Below are 24,421 nucleotides of genomic sequence, written 5' to 3'. Positions count from 1 at the left end.
TGGATGCAAGGGTTGATGGTTGCAAGGGATGATGGATGCAAGGGTTGATGGATGCAGGGGTTGATGGATGCAAGGGTTGATGGTTGCAAGGGATGATGGATGCAAGGGTTGATGGATGCAAGGGATGATGGATGCAAGGGTTGATGGATGCAAGGGATGATGAATGCAAGGGTTGATGGATGCAAGGGTTGATGGTTGCAAGGGATGATGGATGCAAGGGTTGATGGATGCAAGGGATGATGGATGCAAGGGTTGATGGATGTAAGGGATGATGGATGCAGTGGTCAATAGATGCAAGGGTCGCTGGATGCAATGGTTGATGGATGCAAGGGTTTCTGGCATGGACACAAAAGTTGATGAATGCAAAGGTTGGCGGAATCCAGTGTCATATTTGGATGAATGGGCCGTAAGAGTCAGTTAGCGCGGTGCTCGATGGATGTGAGAATGCACTAAGATAAACCTGTAACCCATGTTTTCATGGTGTGTGTGTGTGTGTGTGTGTGTGTGTGTGTGTGTGTGTGTGTGTGTGTGTGTGTGTGTGTCTGTGTGTGCGTGTGTGTGTGTGTGAGTGTGTGTATGTGTGTGTGTGTGTGTGTGCGTGCGTGTGCGTGTGTGTGTGTGCGTGTGTGTGTATGTGTGTGTGTATGTGTGTGTCTCTGTGTGTGTCTCTGTGTGTGTCTGCTAACCTAACTCAACCGAACGCTTGTGTCATTAGTTATTATCAGAATAAGTATGATGGTTTTATTTTTCAGTCAGGAAAAGTTGTGATTGGCGCTCCGGGCTTCAGCGCCTCGAGAGGTCAGTCAAATGCAAGACCTTTTCTTTGTTCTTAGACTCAGCTTCTGCCACAGAACACTTTTCAAAAACAAACAAAGGGGTTTAAGTTCTTTAAATACATACGGCTTTACGGTGTAACTAGATTAAGTGAGAGTAATACGGATCCAATCTCATATCATCTGAAAGAATAAGAAATATTGGGTGTATATATTTTTTTTAAAGGATGGATATTATTTGATCAAAAGGAATCATTCTCTTCACAGGAAACAGCCAGATAGATAGATACATGATGTTTTACGCCCTCACGGTGAAACCAATAGGGGCATGTTACCTGTTGTTACCTTGACTTTAGATGAGATACCCAGTTGTATGCGTATTTAGGCGGTACATATTTCAGCCACTTGCACTTATGGCAGAATGACCGAGGTCTTTTACGTGCCACTGTGGTGACGCGGGAATGGCACGTGGATACCGTCTCTGAGTCTGCACATGAAGTTGACACGTGTCCGTCCCGTGACGCCAAAGCATAGCTACCCGGTGTAACACGAGAAAATTACTCCCACGATATTTTTACTCCGGAGTAAAAATTTCGTACGAAAATGTTACTCCCTTTACGAAAAAAATACTCTCCCATTACACGAGAAAATATCTTCCAACGACAGGTGTGTTCCGAGTCAACATTTCGGTCGAAAATGTTACTCCCTTGACGAATAAATAACGAATAAATTATTCCACCCTGACACGAGCAATTTACTGCCCACGCCAGGTGTACGCAACTTTTACTCCCCTGTCCCCTGTTAGTCTTGGTGGTGGAAGGAGTGGAGGGAGGGTAGCGTGACATTTGTTTGCGCGAGATCACATATTGGCATTATTCCTTCGTCCGCATCCCATTTTCGTGTGCGTGATTTTTACTGGAAGTAAAACATTTGGCGAGTCAAAATTTCGTGGAAGGAGTAATTTCGTACAAAATTATTACTCCGGAGTAAATTTTTCGTGGAGTAAAAATTTTGTGTTACACCGGCCCCCTCAAAAGAGTCTGTTGATTTGTTGTTTATTGGCTATTCAAGTGAAATGGTACGTCAGGGCATAGACCAAATAGCCTGGACCGCCAACTCGTCACGTGACCCTTCGAGGTTACGACTCTCGACTTTCAGGGGCGCGTCGCGTCCGGTTTGAAAGGCCAGCGATTCGAAGACAGTGAAAAGAAAGCATGCTCCAGTTATTTGTGACAATGGGAGGTGACAATGAACTGGATTTTCCAAAACTCCAAACTAAACTTAACAAAACTCATCGAAAAACATGTTCCATATGCACTTTTGCTGAGTTTATTTTAGCATTTTCAGAACTTACCTCAGCAACTTCGTCCATGTTTACAATCGACACCGGATATCACGTCCCCCTGAAAGGCTTGAAATCGTAGGTTCCTATGCGAGAGGCCGCTGTCTCGTAATAGAGAGAAAGAGCGGAGAGAGAGAGCAAGTTGGCGGCCCAGGATAAATGGTCTATGGTCAGGGCCACTGTGGACTCGACTTAGTTTACAGGAAAACGTGGTCTTTAGGCGCACGCACGCACGCACGCACGCACGCTCGCACGAAAGCACTTTTGATATTTGATTGAAAATAAACCTGGTTTGTTGATTGTGCAGGTGGAGTGGTTGTTTTTGATGTGGAGACGGAATTGTATGATCGGATGGAAACCATTCTTGACCAGGAACAAGACAGCGTGCTCGGTATTAGTGTGTGTGTGTGTGTGTGTGTGTGTGTGTGTGTGTGTGTGTGTGTGTGTGTGTGTGTGTGTGTGTGCGTGTATTTGGGAGTGTGTGTGTGTGTGTGTGTGTGTGTGTGTGTGTGTGTGTGTGTGTTAGATCACTCATTTACTTCTGTCATTTTTGGTATCTTTAAAGGGTATGACGTAGCAGTTGGCAACTTTTGTGGATCTACACGGTTCTGTTTTGCTGTGTCTAACAAACAAATCAAGGGAAAGGTACAGTGCAGGCGCTTGTATGTTGTTGTGTTCGCATTGTTTCTTTGCAAAAGTCATGTGTTGTTTCTCTCTCTATTTCTTGTTATTTTATTTATTGTGCATGGATCTGCGTGCGTGTGTATGCGTGCGTATATGCGTGCGTGTGTGCGTGCTTGTATGTGTTTGCGACAGACATTGAGTGTTTGTGCGCGCGTTCGTGAAAGCGTGCCTGTGCGCGGCGTGCGTGCGTGCGTGCGTATGTGTGTGTGTGTGTGTGTTAGTCGGCGTAAGTTTGTGTGTGTTATGTGTGTAAACGATCATGAGATACACCATACCCCTGCCGAAGGTTTTACGATTAGAGCATCCCTCCACTTTGACACATAGGCTATATACCTTCTTCTTCTGCGTTCATGGGCTGAAACTCCCACGTTCACTAGTGTTTTTGCACGAGTGGATGTTTACGTGTATGACCGCTTTTACCCCGCCTTTTAGCAGGCGTACGTCGCTTTCGGAGGAAGCTTGCTGGGTATTTTCGTGTTTCTATAAATCTGACATTGAGCTTTTTCTTGATCTTGGTCTTGTGCTTGCATGTACACACGAATGGGGATAAGGCACTGGCAGGTCTGCACTTAAGTTGACCTGTGAGATCGGAAAAATCTCCACCCTTAACCCACCGGGCGGCAGCGGCCGGGATTCGAACCCACGACCTTCCGCTACGGAGGCCGGCGTCTTCCCACTAGGCCACTGCGCCCGTCTGACACATATACTGTTCAAAAAAAGAAACGCATAGCTTGTAATATTTGGTTAATTTAGTTATATGGCAACAAGGATATCCACCAAACTGCAGAAAATGTTTATCTGGTCGTCGACCTTTCGTCCATTGCCACAAGTGAGCTCTGCACGTGACGCATGCGTTATCAGTGGCTACAATGTCAAAATTGCTCATTTGGCATGACCACTCGTCATGCTTGAGTGTAATCTCGTGAAACTCGGGGAATATTGAGCTCTCACCATGTCTTCCAAAACCCATAAAAGCGGATTGTTCGCCACAAAGAAATCAGACGACAATTCAGCGACGAAAGATGGCCCGATTGAGCAGAGAAGACCGCCAAATTGCATTGGGTCGTTTACAAGCAGGCCAAAGTCAAAGTGCAATCGCCAGGCACTTCCACGTGTCCCAGAGCACCATCAGTAGACTGTGGGTCAGGTTTCAAGCCACTGGCTCCGTTGCTGACTTGCCACGAGCGGGAAGACCAAGGGCGACAACTGCTGCTCACGACCGCTTCATACGGCTCCGCCACCTCCGGAATCGTTTCCTGTCGGCCTCATCTTCTGTCCAGGCTCTCCCCGGGCCACACCGATTATCGGACCAGACCGTGCGGAACCGCCTGCATGAAGCTGGTTTGAGAGCTCGCAGACCTCACAGAGGAGCTGTCCTCACCCGCCGCCATCGCCAGAACCGAGTGCAGTGGGGCAACCAGCACCTTCGCTGGACCGTCCGGAATCACTGGAGACACGTGTGGTTCAGCGACGAGTCCTACTTCCTGCTCCAGCGACATGATGGTCGGAGGAGGGTCTACCGGACAGTAAACGAACGTTACGCGCCCAACTGTGTGGATGAGGCACCCGTTCATGGTGGTGGAGGCGTCATGGTGTGGGGGGCGATCAATACCGCTGGAAGGAGCACCCTAGTGCACGTTCAAGGGCGCATAACTGCCCAGCGATACGTGGAGGAAATTCTGCGCCCACACGCCCTTCCTCTTCTGGCTGACCAGGATGCCATATTCCAGCAGGACAACGCTCGCCCGCACACAGCACGACTCACCACCCAGTTCCTCACCGACCACCATGTCCAGGTGCTTCCCTGGCCATCCATGTCGCCAGACATGAACCCGATAGAACACCTCTGGGATGAATTGGACAGACGTGTGCGCAGGCGAGAAGAAGCGCCGGCAAATCACCGCGATCTATTGCAGGCACTTCAGGAGGAGTGGGACACCATCCCACAGCAAGATATCCGGCATCTGATCCAGTCCATGCCCAGAAGGTGCCGGGCAGTTGTTGCTGCTCAAGGCAGTCACACCCCCTACTGACTTGACAGCCTCGGCACCCAATCGTATTGATTGACTGATTGATTTGAAGATGCAAATGAACTGTGTGTGCATTCAACTGTGTCCATACCAAATTTCAAACAAATAATCTAAATATTGGATTTTCTGTTAATTTTTTCGAAAAATAAAACAAATTTGGCAAGTAGCAACTATGCGTTTCTTTTTTTGAACAGTATACCAACAATCACAAGCTCATTATTCGTTGCCACGTACGTTATCTAACCGTTGGCGTTGTCAATCTGGTATGAAGCTCATGAGCACCATTTACTGATATTATTTTTTTTAATTTTTTTTTAAAGAATATTAAAACAAGTCGCGTAAGGCGAAATTACTACATTTAGTCAAGCTGTGGATCTCACAGAATGCAACTGAACGCACTGCATTTTTTCACAATGACCGTAGTCCGCCGTTCGTGCAAAACGCAGTGAAACTGACGAGCCTGGTAGTGGTTTCGCTGTGCTGCATAGCACGCTTTTCTGTACCTCTCTTCGTTTTAGCTTTCTGAGCGTGTTTTTAATCAAAACATATCATATCTATATGTTTTTGGAATCAGGAACCGACAAGGAATAAGATGAAATTGTTTTTAAATTGATTTCAAAAATTTAATTTTGATAATAATTTTTATATTTTTAATTTTCAGAGCTTGTTTTTAATCCGAATGTAACATATTTATATGTTTTTGGAATCAGAAAATAATGGAGAATAAGATGAACGTAAATTTGGATCGTTTCATATAAAAAAAAATTAATTACAATTTTCAGATTTTTAATGACCAAAATCATTAATCGATTTTTAAGCCACCAAGCTCAAATGCAATACCGAAGTCCGGCCTTTGACGAAGATTGCTTTACGAAAAATTCAATCAATTTGATTGAAAAATGAGGATGTGACAGTGCCGCCTCAACTTTCACGAAAAGCCGGATATGACGTCATCAAAGACATTTATAAAAAAAATGAAAAAAACGTATGGGGATTTCATACCCAGGAACTCTCATGTCAAATTTCATAAAGATCGGTCCAGTAGTTTAGTCTGAATCGCTCTACACACACACACAGACAGACAGACAGACAGACACACACACACACACACACACACACACACACACACACACACACACACACACACACACACACACACACACACACACATACACATACACCACGACCCTCGTCTCGATTCCCCCCTCTACGTTAAAATATTTAGTCAAAACTTGACTAAATATAAAAAGGAACGAAAGAAAGAGGGAAGGAGGAGGGGATTTTGTTGTTATGTGTTAGGCTAGAATTTGTTTGCCAATTTTGTATTGAGGACACACGATACTAATATGTCTTTCATAATGATTGCGGTTCAATCGCCATGACTGTTTGCAGGTGTACGTGATCGAGCATGCCGTCGAGTCACGAGTCCACTTCAGGGTGCTGTGGTCAGCGCAAGGCAAGCAGGTCAGTTCCAGACACCTTGAAATATTAACACTTATAATTATTATATCTAATAATAAATAACAATCCATAGAACGCTTTTTCAGAGCGCTACTCACCACTAGGTAGCTGACTGAGGGTACTTTATACATTTAATAACAAGTCGCGTAAGGCGAAAATACAACATTTAGTCAAGTAGCTGTCGAACTCACAAAATGAAACTGAACGCAATGCAACGCAGCAAGACCGTATACTCGTAGCATCGTCAGTCCACCGCGCACGGCAAAGGCAGTGAAATTGACAAGAAGAGCGGGGTAGTAGTTGCGCTGAGAAGGATAGCACGCTTTTCTGTACCTCTCTTCGTTTTAACTTTCTGAGCGTGTTTTTAATCCAAACATATCATATCTATATGTTTTTGGAATCAGGAACCGACAAGGAATAAAATGAAAGTGTTTTTAAATTGATTTTGAAAATTTAATTTTGGTAAAATGTTTTATATTTTTAATTTTCAGAGCTTGTTTTTAATCCAAATATAACATATTTATATGTTTTTGGAATCAGAAAATGATGGAGAATAAGATGAACGTAAATTTGGATCATTTTATAATTTTTTTTTTTTTTTTACAATTTTCAGATTTTTAATGACCAAAGTCATTAAGTAATTTTTAAGCCACAAAGCTGAAATGCAATACCGAAGTCCGGGCTTTGTCGAAGATTACTTGACCAAAATGTTAACCAATGTGGTTGAAAAATGAGAGCGTGACAGTGCCGCCTCAACTTTCACGAAAAGCCGGATATGACGCCATCAAAGATATTTATCAAAAAAATGAAAAAAACGTCTGGGGATATCATACCCAGGAACTCTCATGTCAAATTTCATAAAGATCGGTCCAGTAGTTTAGTCTGAATCGCTCTACACACACACACACACACACACACACACACACACACACACACACACCACGACCCTCGTCTCGATTCCCCCCTCTAAGTTAAAACATTTAGTCAAAACTTGACTAAATGTAAAAACGACATTGGACATTACAATTTAACATTGTGCTGCCTGTTTTAATCTCTTGAACATTGAGGAGGATAAAAAAAGAAAAACCACAGGGATCATGTAAGCTAGTAACCAAGCGGTGAAACAAGCAAGCAAGCAAGGTATCAACTCCCCATTTTCTCCATCCACATACCAGCCAGAAACTTGTACACAAACAAAGGAGGATTTTGTAATCGACAAGGCATCGTTGATTTACAGATCATGAAAATACAGAAGTAAGGACCGATTGACAGTGAGCGGACACTGATCAACACCCTCCCCCCCCCCCCTTAACACCCTCCCCCCTCCTCCTCCACCCTCCCCCACCTCCACTTTAAGGTAGAGAGAACTAAGGACCGAGCGACGGTCGAGGGAGGACAACGATCAGAAACAATCGACCCGGTGTAACACGAGAAAATTACTCCCACGAGATTTTTACTCCGGAGTAAACATTTCGTACGAAAAAGTTACTCCCTTTACGAAAAAAGCACTCCCCCATTGCAAGACAGGTGAGTTCCGAGTAAACATTTCGTACAAAAATGTTACTCCCCTGACGAATAAATAACGAATAAATTACTTCAGCCCAACACGAGCAATTTAACTTCCCATGCCAGGTGTACGAAATTGTTACTCCCCTGTCCCCTGTTAGTCTTGGTGGTGGAAGGAGGGTAGCGCGACATTCGTGTGCGCGAGATCACTTATTGCCATTATCCCTTCGCCCGCATCCCATTTTTGCGTACGAGTTTTTTACTGGAAGTAAAAAAAATGGGGAGTAAAAATTTCGTGGAGGGAGTACATTTTTCGTGCCTTCGGGAGTTCTTTTCTCGTACGAAAAGTGTACTCGGAGTAAAAATTTCGTACGAAATATTTACTCCGGAGTAAATTTTTCGTGGAGTAAAAATTTTGTGTTACACCAGTAGTGAGTACCCAAATTATGTCTAAAAGGAGATTATGTCTATAGGGAGATTATGTCTAAAGAGAGATTATGTCCAAAGGGTATTTGTGTCCAAAGGGCTTTCATGTCCAAATGAGGGTTTTGTCTAAAGAGCGTTGTATGTTGTCTATTAAAGGGTGTTTGTGTCCAAAGGATGTTTACATAAAATTATAAAGAAAGATCATGTCTGAGAGGTTGTTAATGTCGACAGGACATTTATGTCCAAAAGGAGATTATGTCTAAACAGTATTTATTTGAAAAGAGCTTTTTACGTCTAAAGAGAGTTTATTTATTAAGCCTTTAAAAAAAAAAAGGCGTTTGTATACGTCTAAAGGACGCTTATGTCTAAAGGGAGATTATTTCTCAAGGAAAATATATCTTCAGGATCTTTAAGTCGAAAGGGCGTTCGTGTCTACAGGAAATTTATTTCTAAAGGTATGTATACATGCGCAAAAGGTGTTTATGTCCAAACATTCTGAAGACGGACAGCGATTATACAACGGGTTATTCTCCAGAACTGTGTACCATTTTGTGACATGCATTTTCAGTCCTTTAAATGATTATAATGAATATTAAATGGCAACTAGGATGTACTCTTTTTACTTTTTTCAGTAACACTCCAGTTAAATAATGATACAGATATGCAACAACAAACATAGAATATATTTTTTAATTATTTTTAATTAGTGTTAGTGTTCAAATCCATGTCACAACCTTTGGTTTCCATGTTACGAAACTGACGTACTTTAAAAACCTTGTAATTTACTGAACGTAGACAAACACAATGTAAAAGTATTTCTAATTCTTTATCTTCAAGTCAATCAATCAATCAATCAATATGAGGCTTATATCGCGCGTATTCCGTGGGTACAGTTCTAAGCGCAGGGATTTTTTAAATTTTTTTATTTTATTTTTTTATTTTATGCAATTTATATCGCGCACATATTCAAGGCGCAGGGATTTATTTATGCCGTGTGAGATAGAATTTTTTTACACAATACATCACCCATTCACATCGGCCAGCAGATCGCAGCCATTTCGGCGCATATCCTACTTTTCACCGCCTATTATTCCAAATCACACGGGTATTTTGATGGACATTTTTATCTATGCCTATACAATTTTGCCAGGAAAGACCCTTTTGTCAATCGTGGGATCTTTAAGCCAAGAATATATATATAATTATATGGAACAAGTTCTTATTTAGAAAAACAATTTGTATGGTTAAAATGTTTCAGTTAAGTAAAGAAATACCAACTTCTTAATATTGTTTCCACTGGAACACAGCTCTGGAGAATAACCCATACATGTTATGTGCACACAGGAGTACTCGTCGTTTGGGTCAGTGCTGTGTGCCGCGGACGTGACGGGGGACGGGTGGGCGGATCTGCTGGTGGGGGCACCCGTACACACGGCGACCCTCAACGAATCCCTGTCCTACGACGAGGGCAGAGTCTTCGTCTACATCAGTCATGGAGAGGCTGTCAGTGGCGATGTGAGTTACTTTCCTGAGCTTTTTTTCTTTCTTGAGATGTGTGTTAGTGCGTGTGTTAGTGTGTGTGCGCATGCGCGCGCGTCTGTGTGTGTGTGTGTGTGTGTGTGTGTGTGTGTGTGTGTGTGTCTGTGTGTTTTAACATTTTGTAGCTATAGTTGGCGGTGGTGGGAACTGGTCGTTCCTGTGTTCTCTCTCATTGTCTGCACGCATCAACCTAAAATAAAACGTGGCAATCTACAAACAGTAAGTAAGAGGTGCGCGGAACCAATTGCAAGCTCCTGCCACTTGAGAGAATAATGAGAAGCAAAGGGCTTTAAGGAAACCCGTATTTGAGTAGCTAACATGTTAGTTGTTGTTGTTCTTCTTCTTCTTCTGCGTTCGATATTCATGACCGTGGCTGCCATGAAGTCCGCAGTAAGTTCGCTGTTGTTTTACATGCAAGATCCTTCTTCTTCTTCTTCTGCGTTCGACGACATGCAAGATCCAATTTCTGACGTCTGTTTTCAGGATAATTTCAACATGACAGTGACGCTGGCTGGTGACCATATTCCATTCGCTCGCTTCGGTTCTGCCATCAGCAGCATTGGAGACATCAATCGGGACTCCCTGAACGGTATAATTAGAGTTGTAGGCTGCTGTATCTACCTGGTTTTTGTGCCAACGCGTGGAATGCCTCTCAAGCCGGGTTTCAAAAGACGTATTCCCAAGTTATTTACATTGCAGTGGTCTTATAGTTTGTTTGTATTATTATATATTATACATATAATTAAAAATTGGGTATATATATATATATCTATTTATATATATGTCGTGCCGAATTGACGTAATTGCCGACTTCGCGGAATCGGCAACATTTTTGCCCATTTGGCGTAATCGGCAAAACGCTGCCCATTACGCGAAATCGGCAGCGTTTTGCCGAAAACGCGTAAAGGCTTCTAAAATTTACCCATTTTGAGAAATCGGCAGCCACTTTTTGGCTTTAAAGTTCTCAAATGCCTGGGATATCATCACACTTAGACAACTAAATACTCGAATGGATAGATATTGCAATAATCGATAAGTTATGGCAAGTTATTGCAAAAAGTGTTGTTTTCGTGCATTCTTGGAGTCATGCTCGACACAGACCAACATAGACCATAACAAACATAGTAGGGAGGTAAAGTAATGTTAATGCAATGTTCTGGTGACACAAAAAGGAACAGACTGGCTGTCGCTTTTGTGAAAATTCATGGGCAAATTTTAGAGGCCTTTCCGCATTTTCGGCAAAACGCTGCCGATTTCACTTAATGGGCAGCGTTTTGCCGATTACGCGAAATGGGCAAAAATGTTGCCGATTCCTCGAATTCGGCAATTCCGTGAATTCGACACGACATATATATGTATAGGTTACAACACGAGTGGTTTTTTTATATGGCTTGTATTTCAGTCAAGACCCAGTGGATGAATATCATAGGGATTCACGAGCCTCTGGCTACGGTTGCCAACACCGGTTTGGTTAACTCGGATCCCAATTCTAGTTTAATTTTTGTGTTGGAGTGTAGAATTACGAAAATAAACTAACATTTTACTGAATAACTTCCTTTAGATTTAAGCAGTCATTTCATGTTCGTGAAATATATCTCTTAGTTAATTTGTTCGATCGTGCTTGCGTTAATCAACCCATACCGGTAGCGTCAATTCTGTCTAAAACGGTGTAATGGCTGCTCCTTGAAACTGCGTGTTGAATACCGTTTGGACTGATTTTACTCCATCAGGATGAAATACACGTTTGCTGAGCTCTTGGATACTTTCATATAACCATGAACTTACGTCAGTGTAAAGCAAAAAAGTTGGACATGCTCGAAAAATGGATGAAACAGCCTGTGCTGGATGACGAAGCGAACCGGCCAGTCAAAAAGGTACACTCATAACACTGACGCAGTGCATCTTTGCTTGTTGGAACACACGGAGGAAGGGAGGTTACTCTAGCTTCACCTCAAATGAACAGCGAGGTTCGTTTGCTGTCACTATCAGTTGATTCTTCGCTTTTGTTCTTTTTTTACTCGACCTGCACCCAAAGATAAACGCTTTGTTTACTGTATCGCATACCACAGATGCGTATCATGGTTTTGTCCTCTGTGAATGTTGTGTTTTCTTTTGTTTAGCCATGTGAGCAATGCGATTCATCAATCCACTGAAACATGTTCGGTGCAGTGTCAAGTGTAGGCAGAAGTATAGTTCCTCGGCCAAACCGGAATCGGTACTATGATATATTTTTTTGAGCCCATTATGTATTTATTGAAGCCGAAAAATACAACATATATACCCATAGTAGCATTACAGAGACAAAGAAGCAGCTCATGGGATATATATATATATATCACATGACATTATCTATCAACAAAATCAAGAATAAGAAAAGCCAAACAAAGAACTTCAGGTGGCTGTCCACATTTCGACCTGTTGCCAGGCCTTCCTCAGGGGCGTGTTGTTCTGCGAGATACTAATTCATGCATCATTTACTAAGTTTTCGCAACACTTCTTCTTCTTCTTCTTCTTCTGCGTTCGATATCATGGCCGTTAAATCTCCAGGTCGGTGGCTGCCATGAAGTTCGTAGTCTTCTGTAGTTCGGCAGCGGGTCCCCAAAGCTTGGTGCCCAGGCTGGTGTCTTCCGGCCAGTAGTGCTGGCGTGCCGATCCAGGTGTGGGCATGTTTGTAGAACGTGTTCAGGGGTTTGCTCCCCTGAGCCGCACTCACATTGGGCTGTGTCGCTGAGTCCCAGTCTCTTTATGTGTTTTTTCAGTCCACAGTGACCAGTGCGCAGAAGAAGAATGGTGGTCTGGCTTCTTCTGTCCAGTTTCCTGTGGGGTTTAGCAACACAATACCATGGTTATTTCAATTACATCATGTACTGATATATTTCATATATCATGTGCAGAGCACACGGGATTTTGAGAATCCACCACTTTTTTTCTTCTTCTTTTTTTCCCGGTCATCAGATATTGCTGTGGGAGCCCCGGGGGACGAGTCTGGAGCGGGAGCACTATACATCTATCTTGGGAGCCCCAGCGGACCTAGCACCAAGTATTCGCAGAAGATTCGAGGCCACGAATTCGAGCCAGCTCTTTCGTCGTTCGGGTCGCACATCTCCAAACCCACCTCCGACCTGAGCCTGTATGGCTATCCCGGTAAGAAAAGGTTGTCTTTGCCTTTGTTGTAAAGGACTTTGTGACCGTCGTTGAGCTTTGTCATCGCGCAAACACACAGGCAATACAACAAACAGACAGAGAGACAGACAGAGAGACAGACATTTCGTGGCATTTTTCGTGTGCAGACTTTGCAGTCGGGGCCCCAGAGAGCGACGCAGTTGTGTTCCTGAAGACTCGTCTGATCGTGAATGCCGAGGTCAGCGTTGAGGCCAAGCCCAACCCCGTGGATCCCGCTAATCAGGTGTGCCCTCCGTTGGTGCAACGTGGTTTCGGCTGTCTCAATGTCAGCCTGTGTCTCAACTATACCTACAAGGTGTCCGAGGACTCGAGGGGAAGCGCACATGACCATGTCGGTAAGAATCGCTTCCTGTGTTTGCGACACCTATGTTCGGTTAAAGGCACAGTCCTTCCCGCATAAACAGCTCGGCTCAGCATCTCAGGTCACCATCTCAGGTCACCATCTCAGCTAGGTCACCATCTCAGCTAGGTCACCATCTCAGCTAGGTCACCATCTCAGGTCACCATCTCAGCTAGGTCACCATCTCAGGTCACCATCTCAGCTAGGTCACCATCTGGGATCCGGCCAGGCTTTTACACAACATAAGAGCATCCTTTAGCTAAAACACATGCCCAAATAATATGCAGAGGGGAATTTGTGTGTGGAATTAATTTCTTCTTCTTCTTCGTTCATGGGCTTAGACTCCCACGTTCACTCATGTTTTTAGCACGAGTGGATTTTTACGGCACACGCCGATTTCGAGGGAGGCATGCTGGGTATTTTCGTGTTTCTATAACCCACCGAACTCTGACATGGGTTACAGGATCTTTTCCGTGCGCACTGGGTCTTGTGCTTGCGTGTACACACGAAGGGGGTTAAGTCACTAGCAGGTCTGCACATAAGTTGACCTGGGAGATGGGAAAAATCTCCACTCTTAACCCACCAGGCGGCAGCGACCGGGATTCGAACTCACGACCTCCCGATTAGGAGGCCGACGTCTTACCACCACGCCACTGCGCCCGTCGAATTAATTTAGTAAGTGACAGCTATTCCAATCTGCTAAATCAATTCCGCACACACATAAATCCAGTATGCACAAAAGGCAGCCACGATATTAAATTGTGGCATGTGTTCCAAGTAAAGGAATGCTCTTATTCAGAAACACACACACACACACACACACACACACACACACACACACACACACACACACACACACACACACGCGCACACTACATTGGGGTGTGCACGTTAAAGATCCCACGATTGACAAAAGGGTCTTTCCTGGAAAAAATGTATAGGCATAGATAAAAAAAAAAAAAAAGTCCACCAAATACCCGTGGGACTTGGAATAATAGGCCGTGAAAAGTAAATATTCGCCGTAATGGCTTGAGATTTACTGGCCGATGTGAATGCGTGATATATTGTGTAAAAAAGTCTATCTCACACGGCAGAAATTAATATGTAAAGCGCTTAGAGAACGTCAAGCGCTATATAAATCTCCCTTATAAATAAATAAACATTGTGATAGCCTGGACAGATCTGCGGATGTGAACATGATCGTGTACGCAGGCAGGACGGTGTCAAGTTGTTACAGAGGGGACAGCTTTTTATATTTAGTCAAGTTTTGACTAAATATTTTAACATCGAGGGGGAATCGAAACGAGGGTCGTGGTGTATGTGCGTGTGTCTGTGTGTCTGTGTGTCTGTGTGTCTGTGTGTGTGTGTAGAGCGATTCAGACTAAACTACTGGACCGATCTTTATGAAATTTGACATGAGAGTTCCTGGGTATGAAATCCCTGAACGTTTTTTTCATTTTTTTGATAAATGTCTTTGATGACGTCATATCCGGCTTTTCGTGAAAGTTGAGGCGGCACTGTCACGCCCTCATTTTTCAACCAACTTGGTTGAAATTTTGGTCAAGTAATCTTCGACGAAGCCCGGGGTTCGGTATTGCATTTCAGCTTGGTGGCTTAAAAATTAATTAATGACTTTGGTCATTAAAAATCTGAAAATTGTAAAAAAAAATAAAAATTTATAAAACGATCCAAATTTACGTTTATCTTATTCTCCATCATTTGCTGATTCCAAAAACATATAAATATGTTATATTCGGATTAAAAACAAGCTCTGAAAATTAAATATATAAAAATTATTATCAAAATTAAATTGTCGAAATCAATTTAAAAACACTTTCATCTTATTCCTTGTCGGTTCCTGATTCCCAAAACATATAGATATGATATGTTTGGATTAAAAACACGCTCAGAAAGTTAAAACAAAGAGAGGTACAGAAAAGCGTGCTATCCTTCTTAGCGCAACTACTACCCCGCTCTTCTTGTCAATTTCACTGCCTTTGCCATGAGCGGTGGACTGACGATGCTACGAGTATACGGTCTTGCTGAAAAATGGCATTGCGTTCAGTTTCATTCTGTGAGTTCGACAGCTACTTGACTAAATATTGTATTTTCGCCTTACGCGACTTGGTTTTTTTTTTTTTTTAGCGCTTTTACCGCTGACATTTTCCACGAAATAATGTACTGGAGTCAAATTAAACTTCGTTGTAATAATTATTTTCAGATTGAACATCAAACAACACAATTTGAAACTATATGAAGTCAAACAAGGTAGGAATGGTTTAAGGTAGGTTGTAACGACAACGACGGGGCATGCTATTACACTGTTGATTCTATTTCTTTTTTTTACATTTAGTCAAGTTTTGACTAAATGTTTTAACATAGAGGAGGAATCGAGACGAGGGTCATTGTGTGTGTGTGTGTGTGTGTGTGTGTGTGTGTGTGTGTGTGTGTGTGTGTGTGTGTGTGTGTGTGTGTGTGTGTGTGTCTGTCTGTCTGTGCGTGTGTGTGTGTGTAGAGCGATTCAGACTAAACTACTGGACCAATCTTTATGAAATTTTACATGAGAGTTTCTGGGTATGATATCTCCGGACATTTTTTTTCATTTTTTGCATAAACGTCTTTGATGACGTCATATCCGGCTTTTTGTAAAAGTTGAGGCGGCACTGTCACACCCTCATTTTTCAATAAGATTGATTGAAATTTTGGCCAAGCAATCTTCGACGAAGGCCGGACTTTGGTATTGCATTTCAGCTTGAAGGCTTAACAATTAATTAATGACTTTGGTTATTAAAAATCCGAAAATTGTAATTAAAATTATTTTTTTATAAAACGATCCAAAATTACGTTCATCTTATTCTTCATTATTTTCTGATTCCAAAAACATATATACTGTTCAAAAAAAGAAACGCATAGTTGCTACTTGCCAAATTTGTTTTATTTTTCGAAAAAATTAACAGAAAATCCAATATTTAGATTATTTGTTTGAAATTTGGTATGGACACAGTTGAATGCACACACAGTTCATTTGCATCTTCAAATCAATCAGTCAATCAATACGATTGGGTGCCGAGGCTGTCAAGTCAGTAGGGGGTGTGACTGCCTTGAGCAGCAACAACTGCCCGGCACCTTCTGGGCATGGACTGGATCAGATGCCGGATATCTTGCTGTGGGATGGTGTCCCACTCCTCCTGAAGTGCCTGCAATAGATCGCGGTGATTTGCCGGCGCTTCTTCTCGCCTGCGCACACGTCTGTCCATTTCATCCCAGAGGTGTTCTATCGGGTTCATGTCTGGCGACATGGATGGCCAGGGAAGCACCTGGACATGGTGGTCGGTGAGGAACTGGGTGGTGAGTCGTGCTGTGTGCGGGCGAGCGTTGTCCTGCTGGAATATGGCATCCTGGTCAGCCAGAAGAGGAAGGGCGTGTGGGCGCAGAATTTCCTCCACGTATCGCTGGGCAGTTATGCGCCCTTGGACGTGCACCAGGGTGCTCCTTCCAGCGGTATTGATCGCCCCCCACACCATGACGCCTCCACCACCATGAACGGGTGCCTCATCCACACAGTTGGGCGCGTAACGTTCGTTTACTCTCCGGTAGACCCTCCTCCGACCATCATGTCGCTGGAGCAGGAAGTAGGACTCGTTGCTGAACCACACGTGTCTCCAGTGATTCCGGACGGTCCAGCGAAGGTGCTGGTTGCCCCACTGCACTCGGTTCTGGCGATGGCGGCGGGTGAGGACAGCTCCTCTGTGAGGTCTGCGAGCTCTCAAACCAGCTTCATGCAGGCGGTTCCGCACGGTCTGGTCCGATAATCGGTGTGGCCCGGGGAGAGCCTGGACAGAAGATGAGGCCGACAGGAAACGATTCCGGAGGTGGCGGAGCCGTATGAAGCGGTCGTGAGCAGCAGTTGTCGCCCTTGGTCTTCCCGCTCGTGGCAAGTCAGCAACGGAGCCAGTGGCTTGAAACCTGACCCACAGTCTACTGATGGTGCTCTGGGACACGTGGAAGTGCTTGTAAACGACCCAATGCAATTTGGCGGTCTTCTCTGCTCAGTCGGGCCATCTTTCGTCGCTGAATTGTCGTCTGATTTCTTTGTGGCGAACAATCCGCTTTTATGGGTTTTGGAAGACATGGTGAGAGCTCAATATTCCCCGGGTTTCACGAGATTACACTGAAGCATGACGAGTGGTCATGCCAAATGAGCAATTTTGACATTGTAGCCACTGATAACGCATGCGTCACGTGCAGAGCTCACTTGTGGCAATGGACGAAAGGTCGACGACCAGATAAACATTTTCTGCAGTTTGGTGGATATCCTTGTAGCCATATAACTAAATTAACCAAATATTACAAGCTATGCGTTTCTTTTTTTGAACAGTATAGATATGTTATATTTGGATTAAAACAAGCTCTGAAAATTAAAAATATAAAAATTATGATCAAAATTAAATTTCCGAAATCGATTTAAAAACAATTTCCTCTTAATCCTTGTCGGTTCCTGATTCCAAAAACATATAGATATGATATGTTTGGATTAAAAAAACGCTCAGAAAGTTAAAGCGAAGAGAGGTACAGAAAAGCGTGCTATGCAGCACAACGCAACCGCTACCGCGCTAAACAGGCTCGTCAGTTTCACTGCCTTTTGTACGAGCGGCGGACTACGGTCATTGTGAAAAAATGCAGTGCGTTCAGTTTCATTCTGTGAGTTCCACAGCTTGACTAAATGTAGTAATTTCGCCTTTCGCGACTTGTTTAATTTTAGAATTGTATCTCTTTTTTCGACGTTCTTTTTGCAGGTTTTGACGTGAGTTTAGAACTAGACAAGCTGATTTCCAGTGATTCGTCGCGGCGTGTTCGTCTTCATGACAACAGCGACAGTTCCTTTGTAACCGTCTTCAGAACCTCCCTCACTGTTCCTCGCAACAGGGGGCTGTGTCAGCAATACTTGGCTATCCTCAACAAGGTCAGAGTTGGACATGGGTTGTGTCTGTCTGTCATTTCTTTTCTGTCTGATCATTGATCATGTTTTTTGTCTGTCTGAACTAATCATCGAACGCTGAAGAAGAAGTCTGTTTATTCTACATACGTGAGAGAGACACCCGTGAGATAATAATCGTTCAAATCACACGTGTGTATATCATGTAAATGAGGTCATGTCAAGCAAGTCTGGCAGGGACCTGTTTTTCCACTGCTTATGATGCCAAAGTCACCGAGACAAACGTCATTATAGAAACAAAAATTGCGCTCGCTAATTACCCTCGATGAATCTTTAGAACTAACCATTCACGCCACACTTTCAGAGTGACGTTCCTTTGCTTTGACGTAATAGATTGCACGAGGCTTTAGAAGAGATCGAGGTTCCAAAACAAGCGTCTTCAATTTAGCTGCCTCGTCTGCAAGACATTTTCAGTAAAATACACGTAAGTACAGTATGTAGGATAAACAGAATACTACATGGCTTGCTGTGTCGTACCAGATTTACACTCGTTGCTTTTTCAAATAGTGAACAGCTCGCTTTCGCTCGCAGTTCAATATTTAAAAAAATAACTCGTGTAAATCTGGTACGACACAGCAAGCCATGTAGTATTCTCTTAAATGGTTATACCTGATCTGAAATTTCGTTTCCTGTGTGAGTTGTTTGTTCAGGTTTTGTGTCTTGATGACTGGTACACTGATCTTCATTTCGTTTTCTGCCTGACTGACTGGTTTATTGACCAAGTCTTCTGTCTGTCTGGATGACCGGTTCATTGATCTATAGTTCGTTTTGTGTGTGTGACTAACTGGTTCACTAACCCTTGATGTGAACTTTCGTTTCTGTCTGACTGACGGGTTCATTGAACTGTAGTTCGTTGTCTGTGTGACTAACTGGTTCACTAACCCTTGATCTGAAATTTCGTTTCTGGCTAACTGACTGGTTCATTGATAACATTTTTGTCTGTCTGGATTGCTGGTTCATTGATCTGGCCCCTCCCCCAAAAATAGGTCTGTTTACGGTAACCCGACCGACCCTAGTTTTTAGGCCCGACCCTAATCTTTTTTTTGGATCGTCTGAAAAAAAAAAAACCGCATCCAAAATAGAGCTGTTTGCGCTCAAACAGCAGACGACAGAAGGGAGGTAAGCTCAAAGTACTGTTTATAGTTATGTTGGGCAAAAACAGGGATTGATGAGAAGAAATGAACTGTGAAACATCATAGAGAGGGGAGGAAAAAAAAAAAAAAAAAATAAAAAAAATAAAATAAAATAAAAAGCCGACCTACCGACCCTATTTTTTTACCCTATGTTACCGTAAACAGACCTATTTTTTGTGTGGCCAGACTGTATTTTGTTTTCTGTCTGACCGACTGGTTCGTTGATCAAGCGTTCTTGCCTGTCATTCATTATGTGTGACTGATTGGTTCCTTGATCGAGTTTTCTGACTGTCTGTCATTCTTTTTCTGTCAGACTGACTGACTCATTGTTCAAGTATTTTGCCTATCCTTTAGTCATGTTCATTCGTCTTCTGCCTGTCTGTCACTCACTATGATTTGCTCTCTGGCTGACTGCTTCATTGTTCAGGTTTTCTCATTTTCCGTCCGTCACGCCCTTTCTGTCTGGTTTCTTCACCGACCAAAGAAACAGAAGGGAAGTACGCGCTCAAAACACAAGACAAAATATGGGAGATTTATTAGGCACAAAAGGCTCATGGCACTTTTTGGAATCAGGTAGAAGTTGAGCTAACGACAACTTATATCTTCTTAACTACCGCATCTTTTTGGCATTGTTGCAATATCCCTGTCACTGTGTCAGTCTGTTTTTCGCTATCTCCTTCTATCTGGAATGCAAAAACTGACATTACGGAATCCTCTTCCCATAAACACTTCTAACACACAAACACAGACAGAAAGACAGACAGACACACACACACACACACACACACACACACGCACACACACACACACACACACACACACACACACACAAACACACACTGATACACACACACACACACACTGACACACACACACACACACTGACACACACACATACACACACACGCACACACACTCACGCACGCACGCACACACACAGACACGTGAACACACAGACACACTTCACCATATGTACTGGCATAAACTTCAAAAGACCTTATCTTAGAAGCAATCTAACCAACACGGTTTTCAGGATCAAATTGATCGGAACCCCTTCGTACCCGTACACCTGTATGCCAACTTCAGCCTGAATATGACTTCCTTCTCTGGCACTGTGGCCCCTATCCTCAACCAGTCAATGCCAGACAGCCATACGGAACAGGTATGGAAACCCTTTTACACGGTTGACTGAGTGTTTTAATTTTACACTGTCGATGTATGCAACGTACAATCAACGGGAGGGGGTGGGGGTGGTCGGAAGTGGGGATGGGGGGGGGGGGGGGGGGGGAGGGGAGAGGGCGTCATGGGGACCCGGTTATTGGGTTGGAATTTGTTTTCTTCTATACAGATGGGTGAGTGCTGTGTGTGAGTGTGTGTGTGTGCGCGTGTGCGTGCCGTGCGTGCGCGCGCGTGTATGCGTGTATCTGTGCGTGTGCGTGCGTGCGTATGTTAGTGTGTGTGTGTGTGTGTGTGTGTGTGTGTGTGTGTGTGTGTGTGTTTGTATATGTTTGGTTGTTTTTTGTTCTTTCTTGAACAGTCTGTCAAGTGCATTTTGAGTTGACACAAAGATGGAAGGGTTTAACTCACGAACATATTTGTTGAGATAGAATCTTTAAGACCTCATTTTCTCAGATCTTTGTAGGTCTTAATCTTTGTAGGTCTTAATCTTTGTAGGTCTTAATCTTTGTAGGTCTTAGAAAGGGGGTTCCAGTGTACCTCCACCCTGAATCACTCACCCCTCCCACACACGCAAGCTTTACCCCTGTCTACGGCAAGGTACCTCCACCCTGAATCACTCACCCCTCCCACACACGCAAGCTTTACCCCTGTCTACGGCAAGGTACCTCCACCCTGAATCACTCACCCCTCCCACACACGCAAGCTTTACCCCTGTCTACGGCAAGGTACCTCCACCCTGAATCACTCACCCCTCCCACACACGCAAGCTTTACCCCTGTCTACGGCAAGGTACCTCCACCCTGAATCACTCACCCCTCCCACACACGCAAGCTTTACCCCTGTCTACGGCAAGGTACCTCCACCCTGAATCACTCACCCCTCCCACACACGCAAGCTTTACCCCTGTCTACGGCAAGGGCCAGATGTAAAAACAAATACCAATCAACCTGATTATTCTCCAACCCTCGTACACATAAAGAATTGTCAATGTGTTCGCTTGAGTTCGTGTCCCTATTGTTTATCGTTGTATTATTGTATCATGTTTGATTTAATAAAACATCGTTTAAACCAATTGTCAATGTGTCGTTGCCATCTTTTCGCAGGTCAAGTTCAAGAACAAGTGCGGGGAAGACGGTGTGTGCAGGACTAACCTAGTTCTGACAGGACGCGTGCAGCACGTGCCAGCAGAAGACAGCCACCCCACTCTCAACGTGGTCAACCGCACCACTCAGGTGGAACTGGTGCTGGACCTGGTCAACCGTGGCGAGACCGCCTTCGGTATGCAGCTGACCGTCAACATCTCGGGACAGGTTGGAGCTCAGATTTTATGTTTCCCTCTGAAGACGGAATACGGCTGCCTATATGGCGGTATAATCAAGTCAAAACACGTACACGTAACTTTCCATTTGAACACGGTCTAACCTTCCCTTCGGATGATATGAGTTACCTTTCCTGTACCAAGTGAAGTCATCAACAACAGCAACAGCACAACAACAACAACAACACCAACAACTGAACAACAAAAACAACGACAATCACAACTACTGTTTTAGTCTTGAATGGTTTATTCTCTCTTTGTATAAATCCAGTATTGTTATGAATTTTTTAAAAATTGCTTTATGTCCCCTAGATACCACCACCCCCCTCTCTAGCTGTCCTACGACAATTTAGTATCATCATTTTTGCCGTGAATTTCCCATTTATATGAACATGAGTATAGTATGCGCCTTCTGGCAACGTTAACATCAAGTAATAATTTTACCAGTTGATAGTTATCAGTAACTTATTGGAGCAAATTCACGTTGCATGAAATCAGTCATAGCGATGAACATCACTCACAACTCCCCCTCTCTCGCTTGGGACAGATCGATTTCCGCGTTGCCACGGGCAACACCACCATCATCTGTGACGCAGTGGTGCAGTCAGTGCTTCGCTGCAGCAGCTGGGGACCCTTGGGCGAGGACGCAGCTGTCAGGATTCGTCTTCAGTTCCTCGCCGACACCGTGCCCTTGACAGCCGAGAACAAGGTCATCCGATTTGAGGTCAAGGTCATGCCCTATGACTCCGTGGAAAATCCTGAAAAGAAGTTGGCCGACAACGTGTTGACGCTGGAGTCTCGCGCCGCTATCGTCGCTGATCTAAACTTGGATGGGTTAGGCTTACATTTGATTCAATTTCATCATTAATTTACTTCAGTGTTTTTGCTTTGCATTATTGTGCTTGGTTAACAAGCCGAACCAAATTATTGTTTTGAATAATCATTCCGAACTTTCCATTTTATTTATTTATAAGCATGTTTGGAATTTTTTTTTGAAAGGAGCTTGAAAATAAGAGACATTCCCTCTACATTTTAAAGGTGCAGGAGACGTTTGAATGTATGCCAGTTAGTCCATCAATCTGATCTTGCACTGCCCCTAATTTTGCAACAACACTGTCCTCGTTTGTAGATATAGAAAGAGTTGCATCATTCTCAAAACCAAGACATGCATATGATACATATACACATTTCTTGCCTAGCTCAAGACTACGACACATCAACCAAACTGAATAGACGATGCTCGGAAATAACTCTGTCGGGTTTGTATGGGTTGTGAAAGAGTGAATACCCTTGCTTTTTAGGGGGACAATTGACGGGCGCTGTGGCGTGGTGGTAAGACGTCGGCCTCTTAATCGGAAGGTCGAGGGTTCGAATCCCGGCCGCGGCCGCCTGGTGGGTTAAGTGTGGAGATTTTTTCGATCTCCCAGGTCAACTTATGTGCAGACCTGCTAGTGGCTTATCCCCCTTCGTGTGTACACGCAAGCACAAGACTAAGTGCGCACGGAAAAGATCCTGTAATTCATGTCAGAGTTCGGTGGGTTACAGAAACACGAAAATACCCAGCATGCTTCCTCCGAAAGCGGCGCAAATGGCGGGGTAAAAACTGTCATACACGTAAAATTCCACCCACTCGTGTAAAAACGTGGGAGTTTCAGCCCACGAACGCAGAAGAAGAAGGGGGACAAACAAATCCACACGTGCTCCTTGTCCACGTGTCTCCGACACACCCCACGCTGGTGATTGGCCCGTGGAATGTGTGTCCGGGTAAAGCAAGGGTATTAACTCTGTCACAACCCATACGACCCCGACAGAGTTATTTTCGGAATTCTTCTATTAGAAGATGTTCGGGAATAATTACTCTGTCGGAGTTTTTCTTGGCTGTGGAAGAGTTTCGCCCCTTGAAAGCTACGGAGCAAAACACACGCGATTGTAGGACGAAGTCGAAGGCAAGCTATCATGGTGTGACAGTGAACGATGAGCCCCAATGTGCATGCTATAATAATACTAATAATAAAGTGTATTTATATTGCGCCTATCCCTTACAAAAAACAAAAATATTTGGCTCTAAGCGCATTACAACATGTGTAGGGACTTGGTACAATCAAGTCTGACAAATACAATAACACAATATACAGTCGGTCTCTTGGGTAAAAATGGGAAAAGCAGCTTCGACATTTAAACACTGCTACTAAAAAATCCTCTAACAATGCATACTGCTTTACAATATGCATTTATGTATGAATATAGTTAAAGAACATCGAGTTAATAGGAATTAGAAAAGGTTCTTATAATAAAACTATGCTATGCAGTGTCCGCTCGATATGATGAATGTCCACGCTTCGAAGGGGCGCAACCTTCTGTTAACCTTCAGTAAAACCCCAGTAGAGTTATTTCCAGAATTCATCTAAGGCCACAACAACAAAAAAAATAGGTGTGGTTAAGGTAACATAGCCAAAAAAAATAGGGTAGGAAGGTAGGCAATCACTTTTTTTTTAAACTTTTTTTTTAATG

General features: G+C 43.6%; 1 protein-coding gene across 1 annotated transcript in view; it reads left to right on the top strand.

Moving 5' to 3' along the window:
* The window catches only part of LOC138982569 (integrin alpha-4-like), a 41,719-nt gene that overhangs the window by 5,615 nt on the left and 11,683 nt on the right, over window positions 1-24,421 (top strand). The window contains exons 5-16 of the mRNA XM_070355893.1: window positions 753-798; window positions 2,423-2,506; window positions 2,681-2,760; window positions 6,222-6,293; window positions 9,567-9,737; window positions 10,245-10,350; window positions 12,717-12,905; window positions 13,052-13,279; window positions 18,081-18,247; window positions 20,447-20,575; window positions 21,696-21,902; window positions 22,458-22,744. Coding sequence (XP_070211994.1) covers window positions 753-798; window positions 2,423-2,506; window positions 2,681-2,760; window positions 6,222-6,293; window positions 9,567-9,737; window positions 10,245-10,350; window positions 12,717-12,905; window positions 13,052-13,279; window positions 18,081-18,247; window positions 20,447-20,575; window positions 21,696-21,902; window positions 22,458-22,744 — 1,766 coding nt within the window. The remainder of the gene's footprint in view (window positions 1-752; window positions 799-2,422; window positions 2,507-2,680; window positions 2,761-6,221; window positions 6,294-9,566; window positions 9,738-10,244; window positions 10,351-12,716; window positions 12,906-13,051; window positions 13,280-18,080; window positions 18,248-20,446; window positions 20,576-21,695; window positions 21,903-22,457; window positions 22,745-24,421) is intronic.

This window comes from Littorina saxatilis, linkage group LG12 (assembly GCF_037325665.1).
Source record: "Littorina saxatilis isolate snail1 linkage group LG12, US_GU_Lsax_2.0, whole genome shotgun sequence".
Lineage (NCBI taxonomy): Eukaryota > Metazoa > Mollusca > Gastropoda > Littorinimorpha > Littorinidae > Littorina > Littorina saxatilis.
This window is presented reverse-complemented; position numbering and strand designations above follow the sequence as displayed.